Source organism: Pleurodeles waltl, chromosome 4_2 (assembly GCF_031143425.1).
Source record: "Pleurodeles waltl isolate 20211129_DDA chromosome 4_2, aPleWal1.hap1.20221129, whole genome shotgun sequence".
NCBI lineage: Eukaryota > Metazoa > Chordata > Amphibia > Caudata > Salamandridae > Pleurodeles > Pleurodeles waltl.
The window spans coordinates 827,712,330-827,726,004 of record NC_090443.1 but is presented as its reverse complement, the minus strand read 5'-3'; the positions used below and the strand labels follow the sequence as shown (position 1 = coordinate 827,726,004).

General features: G+C 48.5%; 1 protein-coding gene across 10 annotated transcripts in view; it reads right to left on the bottom strand.

Moving 5' to 3' along the window:
• Positions 1-13,675, bottom strand: part of DOCK7 (dedicator of cytokinesis 7) — a 1,022,674-nt gene that overhangs the window by 4,067 nt on the left and 1,004,932 nt on the right. For all 10 annotated transcript variants that reach the window (XM_069232530.1, XM_069232531.1, XM_069232532.1 and 7 more), the window contains one exon: positions 9,960-10,127. In XM_069232530.1, the coding sequence (XP_069088631.1) occupies positions 9,960-10,127 (168 nt within the window). The remainder of the gene's footprint in view (positions 1-9,959; positions 10,128-13,675) is intronic.

Genomic DNA, 13,675 nt, shown 5'->3' with positions numbered 1-13,675 from the left:
CAATGATCTGCTGCATGTCAGAGCGGCAGCCACCCTGACCACTGTAAGTCCTGGGCTGACTTGTCTGAAGTACAGATGTCTGTCCGGAAAGTACCTGCAATGTTGGGAACACTGAAGTTGGAGGTTTCACAGCAGAGTCCACATATACCACTGGGAGTGAGGCAGGATACCATCAGACCAAGAAGCTTCAGAATAGTTGGAACCGGAAAACAGGCATAAGGGTAGAACATCAAGATCATAGCCTGAATGTCCTGAACTTGCTCCGGGGGAGAAAGGTTTGCAAGTCATTGTGTATGTCAAGGGGAACGTCAAAGTAGTTGGTTGTACCCACTGAGTCTCCAAGCATGAAGTTGTAAGTTGTACAGGTTCAGATGCAGGACCTTTCCCTGCTGCTGTGACAGGCGATCCTTCCGAAGAGGCAGCAGGATTGGAAGACAGCTTTTCATGGCTATTCTGGGCACCACGCTCTCCTGCAAATCCAGTGCCACCATCCATTCACATGAATCTAGGACACACAGAACTTGGTCCAAGGTGGAAATCTTGAACTTGTCCTCCTTGTTCACCTGATAGAGACTTCTAGTTGCAGATTTCTTACCTTAGAATAGATACCCAAGCAATACCATCTTGGTGGGCTGTAAACCAAGATCATACTAAAAAATCCTGCAGGACCACATGACCAAAGTAGCCGTCTCTGCGGACCTGACTGTCCAGGCAGTAATGTTTTGTGAAAGTGTGCAGAGATCCAGGACAGGAACTCCGTGTGCTAAATCAAATCAAATCAAATCATTAACATTTATAAAGCGCGCTACTCACCCGTGCGGGTCTCAAGGCGCTAGGGGGGAAAGGGGGGGTTATCGCTGCTCGAACAGCCAAGTCTTTAGGAGTCTCCGGAAAGCGGAGTGGTCCTGGGTGGTCCTGAGGCTGGTGGGGAGGGAGTTCCAGGTCTTGGCCGCCAGGAAGGAGAAAGATCTCCCACCCGCCGTGGAGCGGCGGGTGCGAGGGACGGCAGCAAGTGCGAGGCCAGCGGAGCGGAGGGGGCGGGTGGGGACGTAGAAGCTGAGGCGTCTGTTGAGGTATTCCGGTCCCTTGTTGTGGAGGGCTTTGTGTGCGTGGGTGAGAAGACGGAAGGTGATCCTTTTGCTGACTGGGAGCCAATGCAGGTGTCTCAGGTGTGCGGAGATGTGGCTGTTGCGGGGTACGTCGAGGATGAGGCGGGCCGAGGCGTTTTGGATGCGTTGCAGGCGGTTTTGGAGTTTGGCTGTGGTCCCGGCGTAGAGGGTGTTGCCGTAGTCCAGGCGGCTCGTGACGAGGGCGTGGGTCACGGTTTTTCTGGTGTCGGCGGGGATCCAGCGGAAGATCTTACGGAGCATGCGGAGAGTGAGGAAGCAGGCGGAGGACACGGCGTTGACTTGCTTGGTCATGGTGAGAAGAGGGTCCAAGATGAAGCCGAGGTTGCGGGCGTGGTCTGCGGGGGTCGTGCGGTGCCGAGGGCCGTGGGCCACCAGGAGTCGTCCCAGGCGGACGGGGTGTTGCCGAGGATGAGGACTTCCGTTTTTTCAGAGTTCAGCTTTAGGCGGCTGAGCCTCATCCAATCTGCGACGTCCTTCATACCCTCTTGTAGGTTGGTCTTGGCGCTGGCGGGGTCCTTGGTGAGGGAGAGTACAAGTTGCTAATGCTGCGGAAGCAGCAGTTGCTCTGCTTGAGTGAGAACGCAAGCCCTCAGGGGGTTGCTTCCTTGCCAGAGAGTAGTACATTTTGATGCACAGCAATATCCATAGTGACTTCTGCCCGCCTTCCCTTTCTTAGCACAAAGGCTGTTTGTGATCGACTGCATCGACGGCTGAGTTTGTCTGCTCTGGTGTTCAGAGAGCCCACCAGATGTTGAACCACCAGGGTGATGCCCTGATGTACCAGCCACGTCCAGAGGTGTAGAGCCTGTTGACAAAGAGTCCAAGACTCCACTCCACCCTGCTTGTTGCAGTACCACATGGCGGTAGTATTGCCCGTAAACACCTGCACCACTTTCCCTTTCATTGAGGGAAGGATTGCTTTCAATGCAAGTCTGATCGCCGGGAGCTCCAAAAGACTTATGTGGAGTCTGGATTCCGCCGGAGACCAGAGACTTCTGATCTCCACCTCTCCCATGTGGCTGCCCCATCCCAGGTATGATGCATCTGTCTCTACTGAGAAATCTGGTTGGGAAGGGAGAGGGATCTGCCGTTGAGCCAATTGCGATTCAAGAGCCACCACTGCAGGTCTTTCGCAGTTCTCTCTGAGATCTGGACCATGTTGGAGAGATTCCCCTGATACTGCGCCCATTGGAACTTCAGGTTCCACTGCAGAGCCCGCATATGCCATCTGCCATGTGTTACCAGCAGGATGCCATGAGGCCCAGCAGCCTCAGTCATTCTCACCGGTATCCAGGATAGAGGCTAAAACATCAGAATCGTAGTCTGAATATCGTGGACTCGTTTTTCGGGAGGATACGCCTGAAACTGCACTGTGTCCAGAACAGCTCCGATGAAAGGGAACATCTAAGAAGGAGTCATTTCAGCATGTTTATAGTGAACCCCAGGCAATGCTGACAGTTCCCGTAGTCTGAAGGTGGGAGACGACTTTCTTGGTGTGTTCGTCTTCAACAGCCAGTTGTCAAAGTAAGTGAAGACTGAAACCCCTAACCTGCGCAGATGCACTGCAACCACCGCCATCACTGTTGTGAACACCCAAGGGGTGCTGGTAGAGCTGAATGGGAGCACATTAAATTGAAAGTGCTTGTGACCTACCATCAATCACCTCTGGGCAGGCAAGACGGGTAAATGAAAGTAAGTGTCTTGCAAGTCCAACACTACCATCCAGTCTCCTGGGTCCAAGGCAGACGGGATCTGAACCAGAGTGAGCATTTTGAACTTCTTTTTGAGGAAGAGATTGAGAGACTGAGGGTCTAGGAATTGACGTAGGCCCTTGTCCTTTTTGGGCACCAGAAAGTAGCGGGAATTATAACCACAACCTACTTCTGGTGCAGGGACCTTCTCAATGGCTCCCTTGGCCAAGAGAGCTGCAACTTCCTTGCGGAGAAGTGCCAGATGATCCTCCGGTAAGCTGCTGTAGAATGGAGACATGGCCGGAGGGGCATCTCGAAGGAGAGGGAGTAGCCCCTTCGGACGATGGATTCCCAGTGGGGCAGGTGATGGTGAATCCTGCCTCCAACTGGTCTGAGACGGGGGAGGGACTAGGAAGGCTTGGAGGCTGCTTCAGGGGTGGGGTGGACTGGGCAGACTTCTGGTACCCTGTCCCACGAGCCTGTGGAATTCTGCGTCCGCGGCCATGCAGTGGCTGGGAAGCATGTGCGGCTCTGTGTCTGGCAGCATAAGGATGCAACAGGGAGCCCCTTCTGTGGCCACAAAAGGGGTGAAAAGTGGACTGTGGTGGGTGAAGGGCACTCGCTAGGCCAAGGGACTGAGCTGTAGCCTGGGACTCCTTGAACCTCTCAAGGGCCGAGTCCACTTTGTTTCTGAAGAGACATGTCCATGAGAGACTGTTGGACATCCCTCCAAAAAAACAGACATCCTCAATGAGGCGTGGCCACGTCGACGAAACTGACCTGCCCAATGAGTCGGTCGAGTCCAGCCCATAAACAAACCGTAAACTTAGCTGCATCCCTCCCATCAGCAATCCCCTGGGAGTTCATGGCCCAAGCCTCCTCCGGGACCTGTGGCAATACCTGAGCGACCATATCCCACAGTGAATGTGTGTAGCGGTCCAAAAGGCATGCAGTATTCACAGACTGCAGTGCCAGACTGGAGGAAGAAAAGATCTTCCCAAGTTGTCCAGTCTCTTTGATTCCCTATAAAGGGGAGCGGTTGGGAATGCACCAAATGACGAGGACGTCTAGATGACAATGCTCTCGGGCGTGGGGTGTTGGGACAGGAATTTAGGGTCATTCGGGGAAGGCCGATGGTGGCAGGCAATTGTGCTATTCACAGGAGCCTCTGTGCTGGGTCTGTGCCAAGTACCCAGAAGAACATCAGTGAGGGCTTCATTAAATGGAAGGAGAGGCTCCATAGTGGAAGGCCCAGGCTGAATCCTGCCACAATGGGAAGTTCAAGGCCAAGGACCTCAGCCACCCTCCTGACCACCATGGGGTAAAATTCTCCCTCCACCATTACCACGGTAGTAGAAAGCATGCCAACGTCTGGAGAAGTATTCATATCACTAGCTTCGCCCAATTCCTGTGCCCAGTCCAAGTCAGGGTTTTCTAGCTGGTATTCTAAAGGGTCCAGCAGCCACCTCTAATCCTTCCTCATATTCGTACACGTAATAATAAGGGTCTCAATCCAACCTGGGGTGAGTAGGCCCCGTTGAAGTCTACTTTCACGATGCTTGCCTGATCCGTAATCACCTCTAGTCGAGCTTACCTGAAGAATACTGGGCCCTAACTGTTCTTCGATTTGGCCCTCCAAACCCACGCTTCTAGGCCACACTTCTGCACTCCACCTGTGAAGCCAGTGTTATAGCCCGCTGCAAGCTACCCTAAATTTCCCAGAGACAGTGACCCTGCGCAATTCTACGACACCATGCATGCCATCTTTGGTCTACTGAATCCATCTCCCTTTCACCTCCAGACTACAGCAGATCTCCTATATTGGCTGGGATTCACTATAAACGTAGCAAAACCACACTTAACTCCCTCTCAGATGCTCAGGGACTTCTGGACACAGTGCCGTTCTGTGCCTAGCCTCTGGAGCCTCAGGCTATGATTCCAATGTGTCAGCCTCTACCCTGGCTTCCAGTGATACTGACTGAGGCTGCTGGCTCTCATCGCCTTTTGCATCCTGCTGGTCAAACATGCTTGCTGGCATATGCAGACTCTGCAGTGGGACCTGAAGTCCTAGGAGGCGTCTCTCTGACCTGGTCTATTGGAGGAAACTGCTAAAAGTTCGCCGGTGTGGCTGACAACAATTGGGCCAGTGGCCGATCCCTCTACCTTCTCCACCTAGAGTTCACAGTGGCGGCAGATGGTGTCACTCCTGGGCTGAGTGGCCATGTGGGAGAGGTGGAGATCAGAGGACTCTGGAGTCTCAGCGCCACATCAATTTGGTGGAGTGGAGGGCATTCACTTTGCACTGAAAGCCTTCCTTCCATCCATTAAATGAAGTCTGGTTAAGGTGTTCACGGACACCACCACCACCATGTGGTACTACAACAAACAGGGTGAGTTGGGGTCGTGGACCTTGTGTCAATAGGCTGTGGACCTCTGCACATGGTTGCAACATCAGGACATTTTCTTGGCTGTACAACACCTGGCAGAATCTCTGAATGCCTGGGCTGACAAACTCAGCCATCGATGCTTTGCAGACCATGAATGATGTCTACATCCCGTGCAAGGTCTCTTCCGAGACTCAGAAGAACTCTGGTTAGATTTATTCACCCCCGCCAAGAACAAGCAATGTCAGCACTTCTGTGGGCTGAAGTTTCCAAAGTGGCACTCTCTGAGAAGCATTCCTCCTCGAGTGGGACTTGGGACTAGGAACTCCTGTACCCCTTTACGCCGATACAACTCCAGCCCGAGTTCTCAAGATGATCAGGAAAGACCAGGCCCAAGCCAGCCTGGTGGCAACAGGTGGGCACGGAAGGTCTGGTGTCTAGAACTCCTGAGCATGAGTATCTGTCCTCCGGTCTGGCTTCCTGTTCAGCAGGATATCTGTTCCCAACAACAGGGAATGGTCCTGCAGCTGAACATACAAACGCTTCACATGCATAGAGATTGAGTGGTGACAGCTGAGAGTTTTCAAACTCTCTCCTGAAGTCTGTGATGTCATCTTGACAGCAAGGCATCCCTCTACTAAAACTGTCAACGCGTGCCATTGGAATAAGGTTGTGTTTCTCACCTTTTGCTGAGGTTTTGTTGTTTGTTCTTTCTTTAGCCCAGCAAGGCTTTGCTCTGGGCATTATTAAAGGTTATTTGTCTGTCATACTGGCTTTCTTGCTGGTGCTAGATCCAACCTTTTTCAATTACTGTGACTCGGTCTTTGAAAGGTTTGCAACCGTTATTCCTATCTACTCCTTTTGTGATGTCCCAATGGGACCTGATTTTGTTCTGGTCTTATGTGCCCTTTGAATACCTGCAAAACTGTCCCTCTGCAGCTTTTGATTTTGAAAACAGTGTTCCTGGGGGCATTACATCAGCCAGGAGTGTCAGTGAACTTGAGGCTTTATTGTTCCAGTCTCTATACACACCTTCTTCTCTGACACTCTGGTTCTTCAGATGCATACCTCCTTCTTTCCGATAGTAGTCACCTATTTTCACATTGGCCAGAGTATCACTTGGCCTGTCTTCTATGCTCCACCTCATCTGCACAAGGAGGAGAGAATTCATTGTTTGGATAGTAAACAAACTCTCTTTTTCTATACTGATCACACCAAAGACTGATAGTCAGCTCTTTATTGGATTCACCTGAGTATAGAAGGGCAAAGCCGTACAGAAGCGAACCATCTCGTAATGGATTGCATTCTGCGTAAAGATCTGCTACGCACTGGTGAAGAAGCAACTCCCCAGGGCTTGCTGGCTCACTCCACCAGGGCTAAAGCCGCCACCATGGGGTACCAATCCTAGACATCCCTCTATATGTTCATAAAGCACTACTGCTTGGACAGTCAGGTCCATCGTGATGACCAATGTGCCCATTCAGTCCTCCAGGAACTTTTGGTCTAAGCCAGTTTACACACCCTCCTTTGGGAAAGTATGGCTTGGGTATCTTTTAAGGTGAGGAATCTGCAGTTAGGAGTCAGAATAACAGTTACTTACCGTCACCTTTGGTAACGCTTTTGCTGGTAGAGACTTTATCTAACCGCTGATTCCTCTCCGACCCTCCCACACTACCCGTTATGCTAACTGGGTTATTTTTCACAAAAAGATCCCTTTAGCCACCACTGAGCACTGGACAAAACAGTAACATTGTTTTTTGTGTGGCTCCACATTTTCGGTGTGAAACTAGTCACAAAGGAAACTGATGTCAGCATGCCAGGCTGCCTCCTATATAGGCACCGCAACGTCACTTCCAAAGTATATGACACCAAACGATGCCACCTGCCAGCGTGCAGAGGTACTGCTTAAGATTTTTCCATGTCCAGTCTAATGCCTGGCGAATATTCTAAGGTGAGAAATCTGTGGCTACATAGCATTACCAGAGGTATATTGTTCTTCTGGCAACTTCAGGATTCTAATGTGAAAGGGCAAAAGGCACAGTGGGTGCACTTGTGGCACAAAAAACTGTTGTAGTAAATCAAGTTACACCTGCTAAGTATGATTTTGTGAATTCTGGGAAGGCATAAATGGAGGCATTTTCAACCGTAAATGTACATTCACAGTGGAAAACACCTTTGGGACTTGGGTGCACTGCCACCCAAGAGTTCAGCAAGTCTGACCAAGTGAGGGTAGAGTCTGTTTTGGGTGGTCAGCTTTCAGCATCAGGATAAGGATGGACAGTATATCGCCAGAGATCTGGGAAGAGAGAATGGACTTTGCCATGATGGACAATAAGGTCTTCAATTCAAGCTGGGAACTAAAGTGACATCAGTGTGGCAGAGATCTGCGAAGTCGAGGATAAATTAGGTTGCAATGTTTCCACTATTTGGAGCGGTTATTATCATTCTAGAATTGCCCACAAATACCCAGCCAGTTGTGGTAGGCAATTCCAGAAAACACCACTGGAATCAAGAACTACACTATGGAAGTACTTCTTGAAAAAACATTGCTAATAAAATATCATTTTTGCTATTTGCCTATGACACCAGTGACAGATTGAAATCTAGAAAACTCCTAAGTTGTGGACATTTTGAGACATTGATAATGACAGACAATGACACAAGGCCAATCAAATGGAAGTGTTGCATAGTCACAAGAAGTATTTCAGTTGATGAAGTGTTAAGAGAGAAATCATTATGGTACACAAGTCCATAGTCATTTATAAGGCAGTCTAAGACTGTGAAAATCATTGTGCTTTTGGGGGCCATGATTAAAATGTGGGTGTTGTTGGCATACACGTTATCACACGGGGATTCTACCGAACAAGCGTAGAGGGAAAGCGGCTAAGGACATTAACAATCTTGGGCCACACCAAAACTATTGTTTGTGGCAGCTGAAAGGTAGGCAGATCATTTTACCTGATGAGGAAAGGTGTGAACCGTTTGAGAGCTCTACTACTGTTGCCATTGTAAAATTCAAACCTTCTGAGTAGTATTCTGTGGCTGATCAAGGAAAGTACTGTGGACACTTTGAGGAGGGCAGGAGAACAAGCCTGACCCTCTTACAAGTTGGTGAGAAAGTGTCATTGGATGTACATGACAGAGTTTTTAGTCCCTTATTGTTTTTTGGACCTGGACTATCGGACAGAGATTGTTCCGTTCCACCTGAGCAGCAAGTTGGGAGTTTATAATGGTTTAAAGAAATCGCTAAGCATGGAAGGGAAGATCTTGGACAGTAGGCTGTAAAATATTCTGCACTGAAAACGCTTAGCTATGGAACTGATTTTAGTTTATGTTTGAGGCTATGGTCTTTAGGAAGCCAATGATGTTGCAACCTCATGGATAGGGAAGAAACCGCTGAAATCAGTGGTCGAAGAGTTGTTTTAGAGGTTTGAGCAAGTGGAGGATCGTCTGAAGCAACTATGTTGACATGACGAGGGTCCATTTTAATGTGAAAGTGGCACATGATGGCATCACATAATTGTGGTGACAGTTCTGTCATGCAAGGTGGGGATTTGAAGGCTGCCGTTTCCAAGTAGGCAATGAAGCGTGTTTTGCTGAGTTCCCAGCTTCTTGGATGTTGGTGTAAATGAAGGGGTTCCTGCACTGATACAGCATATGCTCTTTTACTGACAGTGGAAGGATAAAGGGAGGGTCAGCCCTAACAAGAACTGCAGGCACCTGACTTCTAAAACTTATTGCAATTGCGCATGAATATTTCTAAGAACTGCCACCATTTTCCTATTGACTTGTGTGGCTAACCACAATATTGAAGGTCTGAAACATTTTGTAACCATGCTGTCAGTGCGGCTTGCATTTTAGCATTATTTTCCTTCACAGAGTGAAATCGCATCCATTCTACACCTTTAGTTTGTAGAAACAGGTTTGAAAAGGTGGCAATATACTCACATATGCTTATGTGTGGCCCAAACATCTGACTTTCTAGGAATTCTCAGAGAATTTCTGAAGAACACATGCTAATCAATCAGTCTCAAATTCCCAGAAGTACTCTTAACGTGTAACCATTTTGCAATACAGATATTTTAAAAGTACAGTTCTGCACATGAAAATGCTACACAAAAATCTGAAACAGTGTCATTGTTTCTCCACGGGCAAAACATTATAATGTATAAAGTACTGGCACACTCCCTCCCCGTTCCCCAACCCAAACAACCATTAATAACTGTCATAAGAGTAAATATACAATACTATTAGGTGGAAAATTATCTGCAAAATGTTTTGATAACCCACAAATCTCTGTGTTTGTGTGTGTTTCACCAACCAGACTTTGACCTGAAAAACCATTAGTTGTGCACAATTCTTTAGTTAGGCGTGCAACTTATGATAAGAATTAAGCTCTCAAGAGTAATTTGTCAGTTTAAGGCTTTAGTCAGAGGATAAAGTATCAGAGAGAATATATCATCTACACTTAAAAAATATAAGGTACTGTGTGGAAACAACTATATTTTTATGTACATATTCAGCATTTTTGGAATAATCTATATGCACAGGAGGGCTGTTTCCTCAGTAACTAATACACAGAGTAAACCCTTTATTTACAGCAGAAAAGAAGGTTTTGTAAAATAATGTGTCACCTGTGACATGTAACATGGAATAATCTATATGCACAGGAGGGCTGTTTCCTCAGTAACTAATACACAGAGTAAACCCTTTATTTACAGCAGAAAAGAAGGTTTTGTAAAATAATGTGTCACCTGTGACATGTAACGGGCAGGATAATTTTATATAGTTGTGGTATTTTCCTATTGATCAGTGGTTGAAGAGCTTCCTTGAGACGATGGTAGTTGCGCTCAAGTTCACGCTGATACTCTTTTTGATCCGGACCAATCAGACTTTTGTTTTTACGCAGTGCATCTTCACACCTAGAAGAGAAACCATATGAAATTTTGTTTTGCAGCATGCAACAGGATAGCTTTTAGGATTTAATGAACAGGTTACTGACCTTCTGTAACGCCTTATCTGGTAGAGACTCTAACTAGCCACAGATTCCTTACCTTTGAATTTTCCCCAGGTGTCAGATTGGATCCGGAAATATTTTCGTGAGCAGTACCCTTGCACGCCGATAGATGGTATTGATCAGCTCTGCAAGGCATCATTGGCGTCCATGCCTTATGTGACCAGTGCGGTTCCTATATAGGTTCCACCCTCGCGTGCAAATATCAATTTCCTTTCACGACGTTCCATGCCAGTAGCCAAAAAGAACACTGATCACTGGTGGGGAACAGTAGGGCCCTAAAAAGGGAACAACCCTGATCGTAGAATCTGGAGAGGATGGGGGTGTCAGTAAGGAATCTGCAGCTAAATAGAGTGTCAACCAGATAAGATGTTACCGAAGGTAAGTAGCTTATTCATCTGATAAGAGACTTCTAGCCACAGATTCCTTACCTTTGAACAGATACCCAAGCAATAACTCCCTGGAGATGGGTCTGTGAGACAGATTTTAGACCAAAAAATCCGGCAGGACCGAAGAGCAAAGTGCCTATCACGACAGACCTTAATGTCTAGACAATAGTGCTTTGTGAATGTGTGCAACAAGCCCCACATTGCTGCCCGACAGACGTCCAGGACTGGAACTTCCTGTGCTAATGAAGTGGTCACAGCTTTTGCTCTGGTGGAATGAACAAGCAAACCTTTAGGGAGGATTGCTTTTTGGTCAGTGCTAAGCCGATCCTAATGCAGCGCACAATCCAAAGGAGATTGTCCATTTCTGCACTGCCTTTGCCTTCTTCACTAAGACATATCCCACCAGAGTTGGTTGTCCACCAGGAACTCTTTTCTGCGGACAAGGTAGAAAGACAATGCTTTTTTGGGGTCCAGACGGTGAAGTCGCTCCTCTTCCCCTGGAGCTTTTGGTAGAAAAGAGGCCCTTGTTTGCAGAACCATCTTGTCTGTGTAAATCATCATATATGGGCGCTTCGATGGTAAGGCCTGAAGCTCACTAACCGTATAGGTGGATGTTATAGCCATGATAAACGCCGTCCTAATGGTAAGAAGCCAGAGGGGACAATTACGTAGAGGCTCAAATGAAACGCACATGAGGAAAGTAAGCCCAAGATTAAGGTCCCAATGAGGCATGATGAAGGGTGAAGGTAGAAACGTGCTGAAGCCCTTTCAAGGATCTGTTACGAACTGAAGATTTGAAGAGGGAAGCTTGATCGGGCAGCCACAAGAAGGCTGAAAACACAGACAAGTAACCCTTGAGAATGTCCAGAGCAGGGCTCTGCTGGACAAGAGAGAGAACAAAGAGAAGAACCTGAGAGAGGGAAGCAGAGAGGGGGGTCAATTTGTTTCTCAGTACACCATGTTACAAACTTGCTCCAATATCAGGCATATACAGTCTTGGTAGAGGGATGCCTAATTGCCAAGGTAAGCTGCAGACTTCGGGCCAAAGGCCGAAAGCTGTTAACTGTTGCCACTTCGTCTCCACACATGAAGGTGGATCGGTGACAGGTTTAAGTAGAGAAACTTCCCCCGCTGATGTGACAGAATATCCTCCCAAATTGGAAGCCTAATAGGAGGTCTGACAGCCATGATCAACAGCATAGGATACCAAAATCTCTGAGACAAGTCCAGAGCCACAAGGATGACTTGAGTCCGTTTGTCCCTGATCTTCTTGAGAACTCTGGGCAGGCGTGGTCTAGTTGTAAAGGCATACAGGAGGCCTGAGCTCCACTTGAGACGAAAAACATCTCCAAGCAAGAGTGGCCTTGGAAACTCAACCATGCAGAACTGCCAAGACTCTATATGTTCTCAACAGTGGATCTATCCAAGGCTTTCCCCACCGCTGAAAGAGTCCTTGCACCACCTCTGGATGTAGATGCAATTTATGATCCTCTAGGCATCTTCTACTGAGTTTGTCTGCTCTGGCGTTCAGAGAGCCTGCCAGGTGCTGAACGATCGGGATATGCCCTGACATTCTAGTCCTAACTAGAGACATTGGGCCTCTTGACAAATTTTCCACGATCCCACCCCTACTTATTTTTTTAAACGTATCACATGACGGTGGTGTTGTCCATGAACACCTGCACTAGCGTTCCTTTGATGGAGGGTAAAAGGGCTTTTAATGGTAGCTGGATCGCCTGGAGCTACAGAAGGTTGATATGGAGTCTGGAATCCGCCAGAGACAAGAGTCCTCTTATCTCCATCTCTCTCAGATGGGCAGCCCATCCCAGGAGTGATGCATCTGTCACTGCTGTCAGACATGGGTGGGGAAGGCAGAGGGGTCTGCTGCTGACCCAATCGTGGTTTGTTAGCCACCACTGCAGATCTTTTGCGATCTGGACCAAGCCTGAGAGACTTCCCCGAAGGTGCGCCTACTGGAACTTCAGACCCCACCGCAGAGCCCGCAGGCATGTGTCACATGCAGGAGGCCATGAGGCCCGGCAGCCTCAGAGTGAGTTTCACCAAAATCCAGAATAGAGGCTGAAACATTGGTATCATAGCCTGAATATCCTGGACTCGCTGCTTGGGGAATAAGCCCAAAACTGCACAGTGTTCAGAACAGCGCCGATGAAAGGAAGCATCTGGGAGGAAGTCAGGTTTGACTGCGGCACATTTAAAGTGAAGATATAGTGAACCCCAGCAAGTGCAGAAGGTTTTCAGTAGCTTGGAGGTGGGAGACAACAGCCTGTGGCGAGCCCGCCTTCAACAGCCTGTCATTGAGATAGGGGAAGACTGGCACCCCTGCTTTCCGCAGATGAGCTGCAACTGCCACCATCACCTTGGTAAATACCTGGGGGCGTGCTGGCAAGGCCAAAGGAAAACACGGTGAACTAAAAGTGTTTGTGGCCTACCATGAACCGCTGGTGAAGTCTGTGGGCAGGCAGGATGGGACTGTGGAAATAAGCGTCCTGCAAGTTCAAAGCTACCATCCAGTCTCCCGGGTCCAGGGAAGACAGGACTTGAACTAGCATTAACATTTTTAATTTCTTCAGGAAGAAGTTGAGAGGGGGCAGGCCTTGGACAGGACGAAGGTCTTTTTGGGCACCAAAATGTAGCACAAACAGCAACTATGGCCTAATTTGGGCATCAGCACCCTCTCTATGGCACCCTTGGCCAAAAGAGCCATCACGTCCTGGCAGAGAAAGGAAAGATGGTCCTCTGTCAGTCTTTCACAAGTGGGTGGCATGGGTGGGGGTGGGGGAAGGGGAGATCACAAAAGGGAGGGAGTAGCCATTTTGGACAATTTGAAGAATTCACCAGTCTGATGTAATAGACCATCAGTGGGCAGATGATGGTGCATCCTGCCTCTGACTGGGTCCCATGATGGAAACAAAGGGGCTTGGAGGTTGCAGCTCACGGGGTAGTGGTGGACTGGCCCGACCTCTGGCTGTCTGATCGACAAGGTCTGTGGGTACCGTGTCCTCAGGCACACAAGAGCTGGGAAGCTTGTGATCCGCGGTGGCTGGGT